This window comes from Oxyura jamaicensis, chromosome 2 (assembly GCF_011077185.1).
Source record: "Oxyura jamaicensis isolate SHBP4307 breed ruddy duck chromosome 2, BPBGC_Ojam_1.0, whole genome shotgun sequence".
NCBI lineage: Eukaryota > Metazoa > Chordata > Aves > Anseriformes > Anatidae > Oxyura > Oxyura jamaicensis.
This window is the reverse complement of record NC_048894.1, coordinates 153189512-153207253: the sequence shown is the minus strand read 5'-3', so window position 1 is coordinate 153207253 and position 17742 is coordinate 153189512. Positions and strand designations below refer to the sequence as shown.

The following is a 17742-nucleotide window of genomic DNA, read 5'->3' as shown; positions in this document are numbered from 1 at the left end:
TTGACATGACTTACCTGAGGTCTGATTCTGCCAGTCTCCATCACACTGTCTTTCTGGAGGCTGATTTGTATTGTGTTGCCTTGAGGAACCCATGCAATGTATGTGAAATGTCTTCAGAGTAAAGATCATACAGCAATTTGTGGAAACTATAGGCGTTGATTTACTGTTATTATCTTGCCCTAGGAACTCAGTGAGTTCTTCTTCCTTTCTATGGGCAGGTAAGGAGTTATATGTTTCTACCCTTTCTCCCAACAAATACCAAATCTAGAGCTCAGAATCACAGATCACCAGGCACTGGGATCAGGTCTCCCTCTCCTGAGTGATCAAGGGATCAGGTCTACTTCAGTGTGGAGGAAGAAAATCATAATGTTTATCACTGTTCATCAAAGATCGTGAATGGGAATATGAAAAACCTACCTTGAACATCACACTAGAACATCACATAGCCTGTAGAATGAAAGAACCTCAGCCATTGTAGCTGTAGCTAAAAAATCAGGTCTCTTGTATCTACCTTAACTCTAAAGAATTGTCATGGAAAGTGAATGGAAGACATGCTGGTATTGTACACAGAGAGGAAAAAAATAATAAGATCTTGAAGCCTTTTTTGTGTGCTTAGTTTTGTGATACCAGGTGGGGCTCAGAAACCTGTATTTAAATAGCTGGATAACTTACCTGACTTCGCAGAAACACTAACCACCTGTGGATGCTCCTTCCAGTGAGAGTCTTAGGTCCTTCATGGTGGATCCTCAGGCTTTTTTGTTTTACAGTGGGATCTTAGGGACTACCTCTTACATCTGATAAATTAGCTTTATTGGCATATTTTTTATTAGACTGTCAGAAAATGTTTTACATATTTAATTCACAGTAATTTGCCCTCTAAGTCCAGTGCAACGGGCTGTAGTGTTGGAGATAAAAGTTTGGTTAATATACAGCTTCTGTCCATCACCTTGAACACAGTCTGCATAAAATGGTACTAGTGCAATAGTACCTCAGGAGAGTATTTAGTTCCCAGTCCATACCATTGAACAGGGGACTTGAAACTGGTACCTCCCCAGCAGGGAACTCTTCAGTCTCCAGTTTGACTTAAGGTCTGTGATTTTAGTTCAGGACTTTTCTGATTCTGTTGCTGGTGTGTTGATGAGATGATGCCAGCTATGCTATGTGAGGACTAGGGGAATAATGGGTGGGTCCTAGTGTTACACCATGAGGTGTCTGTAACCTATGTTCAGGGTTTTTTAAAAAGGTGTTTCAGCTCTGATATATCTGGATCTGCAAACACTCGTGGTGTTCCACCTTTCCAAACAACACGTGAGCAGTGGTGAGAAAAGTGGAAAGGAATTTTCCTATTGGTAGGCAGACGAAAAGAGTAGCTAAAATGAGATGCCCATCCCACTCCCTTTAACCTCCTTGTCGGGGCTTTCTTCTTTGCACACCACTCATTCACACAAAGAATTTGTGGCAGTTATAATGGGAAGCAGCTACCTGACTGATGGTTGGAACGAATTAGCTTAAAACGTACTGCTTCCATTTGCCTTTTTTTTTTTATTATTATTATTATTATTATTTTTTTCCAGAAAACCCTAATTTCTGCCAGAATGGTTCTAAACTGCCTGGAAGGTCAGCATGACATTCTGAATTTGCTGTCATCCTGTGATGCTGAAAGACATACCTAGTGTTTGGAGTTTTTTTAAAGGCACCTCAACTATTCATTTACCATTATTTAGGACAGAATTCATTTTTCTCCTTCAGTTCTTTCACATTACACAGCAATGCAAAGTGATATTGACACTGAAGGCAATTATAAAACATTTGCCTGAATGGCGTTAATGGACATTTATACAAAGAGACATTTATGCAAATGCCTATTGGACATGAAAATGAAGTCTCGTCTTTTTTAAGACAATATATATTATTGTGGTGGTTTTACCGTGGTAGGCAGCTGAACACCACAACCGCTCTCTCACTCCCCCTCCTCAGATGAGGAGGGGAAGAAGTAAAGGAAAGAACAACTCACGGGTTGAGATAAGGATAATTTAATTAAAGAGAAAAAAATAATTTTTAAGGAAATATTATTATTAATTAAACAATTCAACTAAAGGGAAAAAAGGGAAAGGGGAAGAGGGAGGGAGAAAGGGAATAACAAAACAAAACAAGTAAAGGCTATGTGGAAGTGCAGAGGAAAAGAAATGACTCTCTACTTCCCACAAATGAGCGATGCTTGACCATGTCCTTGAAGCAGGGCCTCAACGCACGTAGCTGGTGTTCAGGAGGAGGACAGACGTTTTCGCAACGAGAGCCCACCCCTCCCCTCTTCTTCCTTTTTCCACCTTTTATTGCTGAGTGTGACATCATATGGTATGGAATATCCCTTTGGTTGGTTTAGGTCAGCTGCTCTGGTGATGTTTCTCTCACTTTTTGCCACCCCCTAGGAGGGTCAGAGAGAGTCCTGATGCTGTGCCAGCACTGCTCAGCAGCAGACACAACACCGGTGTGATACCACTGCTATTCTAGCTACAAGTGCAGAGCACAGCACTGTATGGGCTGCTGCAGGAAAAGTTAACATCCCAGCCAGACCCAGTACAATTATAAGATACAACTTTCTCTAAAAAGTTTGCAATCTCTCTTCCAAAATTTACTTTTAGTCTTGGATCCTTCTTTGCCTGGGTTATTCACTGCTAAAAGCTAGATAAACTTATGACAGGTGTGTTTCCTTTCTCTCTTTCATCGTGTACAACAACACAGTGACAGTGAAGGAAAACTCAAAATGTTAAGAGCTCTGCAACAGTACATATCAGTGAATATATTCATTAGACAGTCACTTTCTGTCCCAAGGTCACTCTACCTAAAGTATTTGGTGAGAACTGTACTTTGGCACTTACTGTTCTGCAGCTTGTTACGAATTTATCCTGTATGTTAACACAGACGTGTGTATCAACTACAACTACTGTGTACCCAAGTCCAGAAAACCAGAGAAAGGCCACTGTCTCTCTGTCTGTTTGGGGAGGAATTTTCATAAAGAAGAAATGAAATTGCCAGCTGAAGCTTGCCACAGTTGCCACTATTTGATTAGTTGCAGTGGAGACCTATAATTAGCTCTTATTTAAGAAGGCATATGGCTCCAACAGATGGTAAAGGGAAAAAAGCAAGTTAGATAAACATGGCTATTTGCACAAGATTTTGTGGTCTCCTTTGGTTATATTTTGCAGTTCAGTGCTTAGGTTCTAGCAAGATAGCGTACTGTTCATTCGAGGAATGTCCACATGCCTTAATTTTCACTGAAAATAGCAAAACTAGCATGGCCTACAAACATTTAAGAAGTTTGGCAACAGTAGAAGAAATCAGATGACACAAACTTAGAAGTTAGTAAATCCATGCATATTTGGTAGGGACTCTAAACAAGAGTTATCTCTCTTCTGATGCTACTGGGAATTTCATATGCTGAAGAACAAGAGAAGGCGTGTATCTGGACAGGAGAGGCTAATCAGCAATTAGGCAGTTTTTGGTTATGTTTCTGACAGTACCATCCAGGAAGATATGTGCAATAAAAATCTCTCAGATTGCAGGGAAGTGGGCTACAGCTAGTCCAAACTGAGATACTAAAGACTTTACTATGTACACCCATCTATAGCCACCCTCCCTGTTCAGCTGCGTGAGAAGACTGTGCGACTGCTGCTAATCTGCTTCAGGGCAAGGGCAATGAGCTCAGCTTAAATTGCCTTCTACTGCGACGTACCAGGAGATGACTTTCCACTCGAGAAGATTAGGAAAGATCACATGAACCAGTGACACAGCCTAGCTGCGTAGGTAGTAACATAAGGTTTGTGGGTAGGAAGGTGTTGATGCTCGCAGCTCTTTCTCAAGTGAGAATGCCTTTCATCTGTCTGCGCACGAGTGACCTGGCAGAATGAACCTATCTACATCTGAAGGTATATGAGATTTACTTGTGTGGGAAACCAAATATAGAGGCTATGGTATGTTTCTTGGAGCTCTGAATTAATCTTAAATACAAATGCTTTGGCGTGCACCGTTATTCATAATGAAGTGCTTACAGTAAAGCTCTGTTTACAACTACAACAGCTTGGTTTGCCCATGTTATTGAAGAGTATCTTTCATTAAATCAAAGCTTAGCAGAACCCTGAATTTCCATTTATTTGAGCAGCAATGTAATAATATTTCATTCCTGAGATAGAGAGATTCAAGAAGTTTCCAGCTACTGAATGATTATCTTGTTTCCAGTGCTATAGCTGTAAAGAGAATAGATTTGAAGTTAGATTTGTTTTCCATAAGGATTTTTCTTTTTCCCTGACTGTATAATCATTTTGTGTTCATTTTGGACCTCTCACTCAAAGCTCAAAAAACAGCAGAGAGAGTTCTGGAGAAGGCAGGATGTAAACCTGAAGTCATCTTTCAAAAAGGCCATCCATGCTGATGTTCCCTGGAGTAGGAATTTTATGTTTAGAAAAGAAATACGATTTTCTTCTCTTCCCTGTGTAGGGGATAGGAAGTGATGTAACATCTTCAGCAGCAGAGTGCCAGGACTGAGTTGCCATGCTTCCTGCTTCCTTACTTCGAAAAAGTAATAATTCATCTTACTTCTCTGGGCTAAAGAACAGAGGACAAATCAAGGCGAATCCTATCTCTGATCTTTGTCAAGCCCTGAAGGTGAAGTGTACCAGAGGCAGAGGTAATGGAGGATTATGAGTATGGCGTTTTCCCCCTGTAATTCTCAGCAAAGCTGTAGCAGTCAAGTCCTACAAGATTAATAGAAAAGTTATATGGGAGAAAATTAGCTTTGAAGGAGGTTTTAATGTATTTTGCCTGGAGAACACAGCTTTTTCACGTTTCATTTATGTCTTGTGGTCCTTGTTATGTAGGGTAATCTGACATTATTTAAGGTTATTCTTAGCAAAGTATTCAAAAAATAAAAATGGGGTTAAAAAAAAAAAAAAAGCCAAAGATCTAATTTCAAGGCTTTCTCTGTGCTTCTGCTATCCAATGGAAGCAGTTTAAAAGTAATGCAAAGTAATTTAGTGATGATCATCCGAGCTGTGCATGGTCTCTCTAGCATTATGAGTAAGAACCTTTTCCTTTCTAATTGTTGATTTTTATTCAAAAACTGTCTAAAATATACTGTCTTTTACCCTTGGCTCCCATGGCTTTGAAGGTACCCTTATATCATCACTTAGTGCAAGAATTTGACTTAGGAGCCGTGTGGTTAGACATTTATGTGTTTTTAAGCGTTGATGAACTAGATACAGACAGAATTCCAATATTTTGGCATCCCTGCCTATATGCACGGACGGCAGGGGGATGGATTTAGATGATCTTTAAGGTCCCTTCCAACCCAACCCATTCTATGATTCTATGATTTCTCAAAGGTCACATTATTCTAAAGTTCCTGAAGAAATCTGGGTCTCAGGCAGGGATGCCTACTACCCTGAAAAGTTTTGTTGCTTAGTATTTATTCCAGTTTTCTTTGGCAGTTATAGACATCAGGAGGAAGAACAATTGAAAATATAATTAGGGAAAGAATTTAGCTGTTGAGATAGGAGCATGCTAATGACTTACATGCCAAACAGATTGTAGAGGACTTAAAAACTGGTCACCCATATTGCTAGCAAACAGCAAGGATCCACATGACTTAAGTGGCTCTGGGGGAATCATTCATCATCAAGTCTCTGCTGTACCAAGATATTGCCAGTTAAAAGTCTGTCCTTGACAGAAATCAGAGGTTGATATATGCATGTGTCATTGTCAATGTTGCTGTAGAGCAGCTCTGAAGCCTCTCAAACCATTTTTAGAGAGGTAAAAAATAAATAAATAATAATAATAAAGTAGCGAGTACATGAATAAAGGAGATTTAAGTGAAGGGAGATAACAGAGAGATAATGGGAGTAGGGGAAGGAGGTTGGAAAGGCTGAGTTGGTATAGTTGCAGAGGACAGCTGGGATAACTGGCCAGTGAAGTTTTGGGAGTTAGTGTATCTGGTGAACGTGCTAGGATCTTGGAAATCTTGGAAAGGTTGATGGAGCAGTTCTGACTTGCAGAATACTGTCATGATCTTTAACTATTTTCTCCCCAGTAACATTTTCTTTTCCCCATATGAGCATCTGCTGTCCAAAGGTGTAGGGATGAGATCAGGAAAGCCAAGGCACAGACGGAACTGAACTTGGGAAGGGATGCAAAGCACCATTCATCCCAGGGTCCTGAGGAAACTGGCTGATGTAGTTGCCAAGCCACTCCCCAGCATATCTGAAAATTTATGGCAGTCAGGTGAAGTCCCCAGTGACTGGGAAAAGGCAAACATCACTCCCGTTACTAAAAAGGGTATAAAGGAGGGAAAGGAGGAACCAGGGAACTACAGAGTGGTGAGCCTGACCTGTGGCCTGGCAATATCATGGAACAGATCCTCCTGTAGGCAATGTCAAGGCACTTGCAGGACAAGGAGGTGATGAGAGACAGCCTGCATGGCTTCAGCAAGGGTAAACTGTGCCTGACCAATCTGGTGGCCTTTTGTGAAGGGGCGACTGCATCAGTTGACAAGGGAAGACCAACTGATGTCACTGGGAGAACTCATTGAGAGCCGCCCTGTGGAGAAAGACTTAGGGGTTCTGGTAGATGAAAAATTTGACATGAGCCAGCACTGTGCACTTGAAACCCAGAAGGCCAACAGCATCCTGGGCTGCATCAACAGACGAGTGGGCAGCAGGGGAGAGAGGTGATTGTCCCCCTCTGCTCTGCCCTCGTGAGGCACAAATAGAGGGGCATGTTAGGCACCAAAAGTTGATTTCATTATCAACAACCACAGAGTACATCAAATTATACCTACTCCCAGGAGGCAAAGACGTGATTAAGTGAGATTTGATCAGATCTCACATGTCTCAGTAGGGAGACATGGTTCCTGACTCTGTTCTTCAGGTCCTGGTGCTCTTTGTGGAAGATGTTGAACCAGATTTTCTTATCCATTGCTTGCTTCTGGTTTCCTGTACCACCCATCCTCATACACACTGAGATGTTATGAAAATGTAATTTATTTTATATGGGCTTTTTCATGCCTCCCATAGATAGCCCCTACTTCAAGTTCCTTTCTTTTTTAAAATGCCATTACTTAGTAATCTGCAAAGGGATTGCTAGGGGTGGTATTAGGATGGCAATATATTTCCTGTGGAAGGAGTAAAAAGAGAAGGAGATACACCAACAGACTTTTCTCGTTCCCTTAAATGAACAGTTTTGCAGGACAGCTGTCCTGTTCATGCTTGTGATGGTTCCTACAGCCCCGAGAGCTCTTTCACTTTCCAGGTGTTTTGGAACTTTTTCCACCCAAAGAAGATAACCAGTAAATGCAATAGGATTACGTCTAGTTTAAGGAACACTGTAAGCGTCACAAACACATCTCCTAATGAAGAAATTTAGCAAAAGCCAAATTGCATTATCGCAAAATCAAACTTTTCTTGTTGAGTTCACCAAAGCTCAAGCACTTGAAACTGTGGAATAAGCAGCTAAGCACAGGTCAACACAGCCTTAGCTCTGGCAGTTTCCACACACTACACCCATCTTCCTTGGACTGCACGAGCGGTGAGCAGTGCAGGCACATCCTAGAGCTGTTGGGGTAACTGAGGTTTTGCCAGAAAGAGATTTGGGGTAGTCTTTGAAGCTTTGCTCTCCCACCACCCTATGCATTGTGCCAGAGGAGTGTGTGCACACAGGTGTACATCTGCTACGTCTTCTGCCAGCAACCAACTCTAAAAAACATCAGCCATGGCAAACGCCAACCTTCCTGCCATGGTGTCTGCTAGCAGACAGGTTTGTGGGTTTAGAAAGACACGGCTGTCAGAAAGCATCCCAGGAACAAGGAGAAATCTGTAAAAGTTCCCGGGATGATGATGAGGTTTTCGGGGAGCAGGCTAAGGAAGTGCCTGTCTGGCACAGGTACCGCTGAAGCAGAGCGGCGCAGCCTGCTCCCTGCCTGCACAACAAAGCACAGGGTGCGTGAGCGAGTGCTGCTGCCTGACGAGCGGCGTCTGCAGGGATGTTGTCATCCCTCTGCTCTGAGGGGCAGGACGCCTGCATTGCCGTCAGCATCGCTGAGATGTCTTCGTGCTGCTGAGCACTCCTCTGAGGGATCTCCTGCCACAGCCTTATGTCATCCTTCAGGAGGGGGAGAAGCAGGCGGTGGCCGTTGAAGCAGGCAGGGATGGGTTTTGCTTAGGGGATGATCAGGCGCTCATCTGCTGCAGTTCTCTGCCAGATCTCTGCAAAGCTGTATCTGTGTTCTTAAAGCTAAGCAATTTTTGGCCCTGTAGTATATCCATACACACGGATTTAAGACATCCCTAAGCGTAGTAGCTTGTTTTTGATTTCGACCTTCCCAACAAGAGAAATGACTCTTCATGCCACCTTGCAACTCCAGCTCCTAAAGCAATTACACACTAGCAGTGGTCTGTGCAGGAGTGCATTTGAAAAGTAAATGACATTAAACTTTCCATCTTAGAAGAGTACCAGTATATCAATATCCAAATCAAATAACATAAAGCTCCCTTTGTCTGCCAGATAGGAATAAGAATGCATTATACCCCTAATATGATTTTTGCAGTGTCTCTAATATGATGAGATTTAAATTAAAATAAATATGACTGCATGCTTTGAAGAGCTAATCAGGCTGAAACGTTCTAGCCTAACGGGTGTAGCACAAGGAAATAAACGTGCATTTATCTAGGCTGTCTGGACTTAGGAAGAGCTATTGTGAAGGATATGTGCTGGGAAGACAAAAGCAGGGTGAAACACAGGCTGATCGTGGGTGTGCTTGGTAAGTCAGTAACAGGAAAATGATTTGAATGTAGTTTGCATTGATAGCCCTGTGGTCCTGGTCCTGCAATTAATTACCATAAATCCTATTGTTTTTTAATTAACTCTGTTCTTCCCCCCCCCCCCCCCCTTTTTTTTTTCAAGAAGGTGCTTCTTTGTCTGCACTATTCCAGTTCCAACAGACAGGTGTCACAAAAACTAATCATTATAATGACAATTGTACTCCATACACTTGTCTCCCAGGACAAATGTTACCTCTGGAAATCTTTAGTCCTTTGTCAGTATCAACTCACCAACTTCTGATTGCAAGTTATGTATTCAGCAGCTCTGCAAGTTATGCAGCAGTAGCTTTAGCACAGCAGAACAGACCTGTCCTGATTTGAAACTCTTGACAAACCAGCAGTCCCCAAGACTTCTTGACCTGGTCTTTTATCCTACCCCAGCTTATGAGCTCAAAACAATTCTGCAAAGACCCAATTCCCAGAAGTAACTCCTGAAAAACTGTTATTCTTTTTAAAAATTGTGTACCTGCTGGCTTCCTGATGAAGATCACAGATCTCTCTCTCTTTGAAGGACTGATACCAGTACACCTTTTTTAAGCACACCTCATCAGGAGAGTTCCAAAATACCATTTGCTAAAGGATTACATTTCAAAAGCTCAGGTCGCTACAGAAATGAATGCTGGAAAAAAAAAAAAAAAAAAAAAAAAAAAAAAAAAAAAGGTAAAACTGGCTCTGAATACATTTTAGAAGTTGTTTTTGCTCAGGGGCAATGAAAGTAGAATTAGCAAGTGATTCAGATTGAAAGCCAAGACTCAGTTTGAAAGTACCTCACTCCGGTGCCCAATTGCTCATTAAATGATCACACAGGCATCGCAGACTCCTCTGGAAGGAACTCATTGTAGTAAATGTTGCCTATAACGTAGTTTTGTACAGCTAGCCAAGCCCTACTCTGTTCCTGTCAGTGACAGGAGATTTAATAAGCAGTGGACTTTGGGTGAAAATCTGTTTTGTTCTAAAGCACGCACCTTTTTGTGTTGTATGAACAACATCTTAAATCCTAGAGGCTCCATTGTAGCCAAGACAAGCTGCATACACCGGAGGCATCTAAAAGTTAGGACAGACAAATATCACCTCAGTGTACATGAAGCTCTTTTGCGATGATGTGATTTATCAGCACGCAGATGAAGCCACTGATTGTCTGAATTCAATGGACAGAAGCTTAGGTGGTGTGGTTTCACCTGGCAGCTCAGCACCCCGCAGCCGTTTCCCAGGTGGGATGGGTTAGAAAATGGCAAATGTAGAAGTGCGAGAACTCACGGGACGAGATAAGGATGGTTTGCTAGGTAGAGCTAAAGCAGTGTGTGCAGGCAAAGCAAAACAAGGAATTCATTCGCTGCTTCCCAACAGCAGGCAGGTGTCAGCCATGTCCAGGAAAGCACGGCTCATCATGTGTAATGGTTTATTGGGAAGACAAACGCCATCACTCTAAATGTGCCTCCCTTCCTCCTTCTTTACCCCAGCAAATGTGCTGTTGGCAATTGTCCCCACTGCCAGATAGCAACTTCTGGGAGCACCAGAGGTGACAAGAAATCTAATTTTTCTGAAAGATGCCCATTGCAAATAAAAGTTGAATTTTTATCAGGTGAGAACCTACAGTCCGTGCTTCTACAGACACCCTAGAAAACATTTGATGCTTTAGCTTTCATTAGAAATAGTTAGGGCAAGTGCTGCCACTGGGTTAGCTACTCTCACTTCGAAAACCAATCTGCCTACTTGTGTTTAACATCTGTTTTCTTTAAGTGCCATGCATGGGAACCTGCAATCCGCAACAACAACCTGCTCCATTAACATTAATAATTGATAATGGAAGTGTTTAATTAGAAGTGCTAATACAACTGGCCTAGATAATCATGAAGTGTATGAGAGAAAATAGTCTCCCTGCAGAAATCACACCAGTAGTCTGTCTGTGTTTTATGCAGGTGATTCCAGCCTTTGCTCGGCCTGCGTGCACGAAAACAACGTTTACAGCAGAATATTTCAGATTTTGTACAGGAACGAAGAGATCATCCTTAACGAATCAATGAACTTCAGAGTACACCTGCTTCTGGATGGTGAAAGGGTGAGTAGTCTTGGGATACACATGAAAATAGGAGGGTTGGGATTCCTCTTACCTAACTTTTAGGTGTCCATCACACACGTAGCTCCATATGAGATGTTACCACGGGGTTCCTGTTCCTGTGTTTTCACAGGTCAGTATAACAGATGGAGGTGAGAGCATGGCTTGTCTGACCTATTATCAGCATCTGTCTTAGAAGGAGATCCTGTGCTTGTCATTATCTATGTTGATGAGGGTACATAGGATCATTTGTTTAGATGTGAATGCCAACACTGAAAACATCTGCATTAGGTCAGATAGACCCTATGCGCTGCACCTGTCATGATGAGTAGTCCACACCCTGGTTTCCCAGTGGAATAACATGTTGACATACTCTAGTACATCAGTATATCACAACAACTCAAATGTGTCAACCATAAGTTGTCATTTGTGTAATTGATCACCCGTTCTGCATGTCTGTGTAAATGAGTCTCTCCTGAAAAATCAGCAGTCTTCTGCATCTTGCTAGGACCAGCTTCTTCCCCTACCATCCATTACTGCTATCATCTCCTCCTTTCTACTTGTGACTGCTTTTTGCCCAGCAATGACAACGTTGAGACCAAGTTACCCAATCCCTTTCCACCAAAGTTCTCATCCTTCTCCTTAGTGCTCTTGATTGCAGAAGTTCCTGCCAGAGTAGCTGGAGCTTACCATTCCTATGGTCCATACAGGGCCCCTATGGCTTATTTGTTCTCTGTCATGTCTCAGCTAGAATGGGCTCATGCTGTGATCCCATTTGGCATCTGCTTCTCCAGGCAAGCACCCACACAAGTGAAGTACGTGGTGATCTGAACCACCCATCCTGCAGGGCACCTTTGGCTCCTCTTTGTGAATAGAAACTGATATCTCCCACTGATTTTTCCTGTGCCTTGAAGCTACAAGACAGGAGCAATGTTAGAGTACAGGGAGTGACATTTCTTTAATGGAATTTTACACAGAAAAAGGAGAAACATTCATTGTACCATGGCAATCAAGTCTGGCCCAATGTGTTGTTGTTGTGCTTTGCCTGCACAAAGATTGGTGCAGAGTATATAGCATTAGGACGTGCTATCAGTGATAATGAGAGACATATGACATCACCTGTTTTGTTTTGTTGTTGTTTTTTTTTTGTTTTGTTTTGTTTTTTGTTTTTTCAAAATCAGTATGCCATCATAAATAGGCCCTATTAGTTGTGCAGTCAGTGTGAATCAAATGCTATGCGTTGAACTTGGGGCCAGAGATGCTTGGCTGTCCTTCACTGTGTAACCTCATATTTGAACATGAAGAGATTTAAAATTTCTGTTTTGACTCATTTCAACCCATACATACCTGGGTTATATATAGATCTAAATTGAAACAGCTGGAGAACCTAATTTAAGCTCATTTCACATGCTTCCCTTTCCCTCCCACTTTTTTTTTTTTTTTTTTTTTTTTTTACATGCGGTGTGATCAATTTATTCCTCCCTAGAACTGTTTTTTTGCGCTTATAGGAAAAAATACTAACTGCAAGGTTATTAATATTCGTTATAAAAATGTTCCAACATGCTTAATTGAATATTAATTTTATCCTTCCACAGTGGAACATCTCTGATTAAACATCCCTCCCCTCAAATTACAGCGGTTTCCGCTGTGCTGAGCAGGGATGATTTCTGATGACTTTTGCATTAATATTTAGAAAGCTATGCACCTCACAAAATGAAAGAAATAATCCCACGATATTCCTTGCAGCTAAAACTTGTCCTGACTTGTGTGCTGTGCCCATCACACTTACCTTTATATAGGAGGTTCCTTGGGAAAAGTACAACAGCCCAATTCTGTACTTACAGAATGGTTTTACAAAGAGAAAACTCCATTATCTTTGTATGATGAAGTTGCTTTGGCTTTTCAAGGGTGTAGAACAAGAGGATAAACAGGTTTATTCACCCAAAATGAATTTCTGAAGGTATTAAAAAGAGTCAAATGCAAAAAGTAAAGGTTTGTAAAACTTGCATTTAGCAGGTTCACACAATTCACTTATGGGTAATGCTCCCAGGACTCTTTCTTCTGCTGTTATATCTTGTCCTCTGTGACTGTAAAAACTGAGTATAAATATGGGGAAAAGCAAAGTGTGTCACTTAACAGGGCACCCTGCTCAGAAGAAAAGCTATTATATTTTCAGCTACTGTTCAGAGATGGTATTGCATGTCTATCACATCATCTCAGATGCAATTCCTGCAATAAGGCTTTGGAGAAATACCTTGAGGTCAGCAAAGCCTTTTGAATATTGTCTCTGTTCATCACTTCTTAACTTATTAAACACACAGCGTATGTCAGTCCTATGTGTGCCTGTTGTGTACTGTGGTGGTGTTTTTGGCTGAGAGGCATGAGTCTGTTTGCTGCTTTCTCTGTAAATGGAAGATATGACAAATAGGCAAGGCAGTTAGGCTGGGTAATGGAAGTGTTGGGTTTATATGCTCCTTGTAGTTTCTGCTGCCAGAGCTGGCGTTATCAAATATTACATCAAGGGAGTAGTATGCTCTCTCCTCATGGTGCTAGGGTAGTTCTGTAGATGAGATAGGCTCAATACAAAATATATATATATGATAAAAATATTTTTTTTTAAATGCAGTTTTTTTTTTTTTTTCTGTATAACTCTAGATAAATTTAAATATGGAAATATCTCTTTTTGTCTGGCATTATATGGAAGAAGCCTCAATTATCCATGTCGAAGTCACACTGAGCATACCTTTCACCATATAAATGGTTCTTTAAAACTCTGTCACTTATTAGATGCCCTTTTCTGTATTATCCCAGAATGTAGCATTCTTTGAATTCATAGGAAGCAATATTGCAGGGCTGAGGCAGCCTTTAGTGTTACAAAGTCTAATTTATTTTCATAAGCTTTCGCTTTCATTTGTATTAAAGAAGGAGCACTGCCTTTTTCATCAAGCAGTAAAACAGGTAACTTGTCTCCTTGCTTGCTGGCTCCATTTGGGGACAATTTAGCAGCTGGGAGAGGACAGGGTGAGGCATGCTGGGATATAATGGTATATTAGATTTTGTACTTTCCAGAGAAATTTAAGTGAGATGGGACAGCCAGATGATTCAGTCTGACATCCTGGCTAAACTGTTAAATATTATGGTAGTGCATCACAAGGATGCTGGAAACTTCAGTTATAACTTTTACTGCAGCTCTTAGAAACTAAAAAAAAACAACAAAAAAACAAAAAAAAAACTTAGAAATAAAAACTGAAATGATGCATTTGATTTCAGACTGGTTCAGCAGAAATAGGAGTATTTTGGTTTCTATATATTCTTTCTTGCATAAACTACATCTACTTTTATATGCAAATACTTTTTATTGAACAGATTCCAAGCAGTGTTTAATAAAATGCATTTCCCGATCAGTTCTTTCCTTGGGTGAGAGAGGCAGAGGGTAGAAACCAGCCTGACTTCTGGGCAGTGCTTTCTGGAGAATTTTGTGTGCTCACAGCCAAATAAGGTGTCTTTTGGCACCAGCTAAGGGCCAAGGTAGGAACACCAGGGGAAATGTAGGCCCATCCCAATGATGCAGAACTTTCCACAAGACACGAGATGATGTTACAAGAAAGTACGGAGTAATATTAAACTGATGCAAACAAGAAAGAATTAATCAAATCTGAAAGAACAATATTAATTTATTTCAGCCTTACTTGATTTAGTGGGGGGGCAGGGGAGGCATGTATTTATTTCAAAGAATGCTTTCAAAATCTCTCTTCAGAACTGTCTTATTTCATTTTTGACTGGACACGAGATCAACATGTGAAACATTTCCCAGAGGTCAGATGTTCTGAATTTCCCTTACTTTTATTTAGTTATATGGAATATTAGGGAAAAGAATAATGTTCCTTCTTTCATATGAATGTATTTCTACAAATAAAGATCTTTATCTCCTCTTTCATGAGTTGCGATTTCAATCATTAATATTGCTGAAAAGTTGAAGAACTTTTTTAAAAACAACAGAAGACCCTTCATAGCTTCTCTAGAAGGACCACTTCCTGTCTTAGACAGTCAAACATGAATTATATTTCAGAGATTTCTTTTCAAGATGATTTCTTGAGTAGGTTCATTTAAAACTTTACATGTTTTCTTCAGGGAAAAAAAATCTGTATGCCTATCAAACTGTTGGGCAATTACCATCTGTAAATAACTGTGAAAAACACTGTGATGATCCCAGTAGTGCTTAAAGGAGCAACCAATATTTCATTTAAGGATGATATTATTGCATAAAGAAGACTGACAAATAAATGATAGAAATCTCAATGTCTCTTCTGATTGAGTTACGGAAAGGCCATTTCATTTTCTCCCCTGTAAAGGTTCTTATATACTTTCATTCTAATCTGTGAAGAAAAGTAAAACACAGTGAAGTCTAGCAAGACTCAAAGCTGTATATTAACTCGTGTCATGTAATTTCTGTATGTGGCTGTTATGTGTGAGGGTTGGATTGACTTCTAGATAGGCTGTGTTTGTGGAGAGCTTTAGATACTCAACTCATGCATAAGCCTTTCAATGTTATTTCCTCATGAAGTTTCCAGTATAGAGCCACAGTCCAATTTTCACTTGCTTTATTATTTACACCTCCGGGATACAAAGAAAAACATACAATCTCTCTAGTGACAACTGTGACATGGTTTTATATGGGTTCTTACACTGTGCTGAGCAGTCTAATTTCAATCCACTTGTGGGACTAAATATACACTATTGTACAGCTGCACTGTAATGCTTGATTCTGTGCAGCAGTGAATACCTCTCAGATACCTGCTCATTGCCTCAGCCTGTTTTGAGCTAGTGTCACTAGCCTTCTGTCTCTGAAGCTATTGAACTTGTTTAAACTCAAGCTCATTTCAGTGACAGTTGCAGGTGCTCAGCAGTACTTAGGCACAGACCCAAAATTTCAACCCTCTGTTGGCAGATGAGGTTTGCTTTGTCTGATGCTCTATACTTGAGATTAATTCCTAGTTTAAATTCAGTCTGTAGCTTCAATAATGATTATTTCTTTTGCAACTGCCAGCGACTGTGATTTTTAGTGACAACAGCTCATTAAAAAGGAAAAAGTCTTTTTTTGCTGAAAGACATACTTCCAGATGTTTTGAGACAAACACAAAAGAGAAGGCACATTTTCAGTAAACAGAGGCTGGAATTTTCTTCTCACATCTCAGTGCCTGTGATCATGCTAGAAGAAACACCATATTACTTCGGAAGGGTCCACATTTTGAGTTTGATTTTTTCAACAAAGTACAACCAGTCCTTGGCTCTAATTTTTCTTCCTTCCACAGAAAAAGGCACACTGCAGATGGAGTTTCAGCTTTGGGAAATGTATCTAAACATGTTCTAAGCTATGTATTTTATGGATCCTACCTGTTAGAGTGGGTTAGATGCCTCTGACATTGCTTTCAGTACATTTTTGGTATACTATATTAAGAAGGAGAAAGTAGACTTCATCTTGCATAATTTAAGCCATTTAAAATTTGAGTGGATCAAGACCAATGTATTTGTCCATGCTCCATCTATTGTCAGTGGAAAGAGACAGGCACAAACAAATCAAATATCCTTTGTATATGTGTGCTTCAAAATGGGTCATCTCACTGCATGTGTATACTTGTTGCTTTCCACTGACAAAAGACAGAACCTAGATGTCTCACCTTACCTTTTTTTTGTGCCTAAAATAGGGTAAAAAGATGTTGTCTCTGTACTACTTGATCCCCAGTGTGCAATTTTCCTTTTCCACCTACGTTCCCATGTTTTTCCAGTGTACTCTGGTACACAGCAAAGGATACTTATAGAAAAAGGAGTATTCTGATAAAAAAGTGAGTGATTTTCTGTTCACATTGCCATTTATGTTGATAAAAAACATTTTTTATTCTACCAAATATACATTGCTGAGAAGAAAAGACATCCCAAAGGAATAAAATGCAGCTTAATCCCTCTTCCAGTCTAATTTAGTTACTTCCTTAGATTATGGTTACTTCAGCTGTGCCAAGCTAGAAGTGTTTTCCAATGTTGACTTCTCCAGGTGAATGTAATGAACTGACAGCTATCCTCATGTGCTGTCTCACAAAATCCAATCCAATATTTCATTGACAATCAGTGAAGGGTAATCTTGTTGGTGGGATCTGCTAGATGAAGGTACCAGTGAGTCAATTTATTAGGAAAAATCATCCCCCTTTGTCTTCAGTGTTGTAAGTGACAATTTATAAAGATAACTTTGCCTTTCTCTTTTGTAGGTGGAAGAGGCACTGAGTGAGGCAGACTTTCAGCTCAAGCTGGACCTGCACTTTACTGATAGCGAACAACAGTAAGTGCTGTTTTAAAGCTCAGTTGGTATTGCAGGGGTTTCTTCAATTGGGAAATGACTTTGATGGAGTGAGAGTCCTTTCGAAAAAGGATGTCTTTGATATGTCTTTCCTTTTCCTTAGTGTTGAAATCCTTCTGTTTCTCATATGTATTTGAAAAGGTATCTCACACTCCTCTATTAACGAACATTTTTTTCTCTTTTAAGTGTGAGTTTTAAGTGTTTCTCTATCTCTACTGCTATTGAAGTCAAAGGAAATATCATCACTGACTTCCATGTGAGAGGGGCTGTTGTTCAGGGAAGCATTTATCTCAGGAGACAACTAAAGGCTGAATATATGTGTATGAACATGCTAAGTGCTTTTCTTGTGAGAGAAAACCAAAGCGGTCTTGATATTTTAGGAGGAAAGAGTCTTCCCATTGACTTTGATCTCTTCCCACTGCATTTCACTCCAAAATCTTAGGTGAAGTGGAAATAGCATCTGTTCCTGA

General features: G+C 40.5%; 1 protein-coding gene across 4 annotated transcripts in view; it reads left to right on the top strand.

Moving 5' to 3' along the window:
• The window catches only part of FAM135B (family with sequence similarity 135 member B), a 200597-nt gene that overhangs the window by 115225 nt on the left and 67630 nt on the right, over nucleotides 1-17742 (top strand). For all 4 annotated transcript variants that reach the window (XM_035318375.1, XM_035318374.1, XM_035318372.1 and 1 more), the window contains exons 4-5: nucleotides 10787-10926; nucleotides 17184-17254. In XM_035318375.1, coding sequence (XP_035174266.1) covers nucleotides 10787-10926; nucleotides 17184-17254 — 211 coding nt within the window. The remainder of the gene's footprint in view (nucleotides 1-10786; nucleotides 10927-17183; nucleotides 17255-17742) is intronic.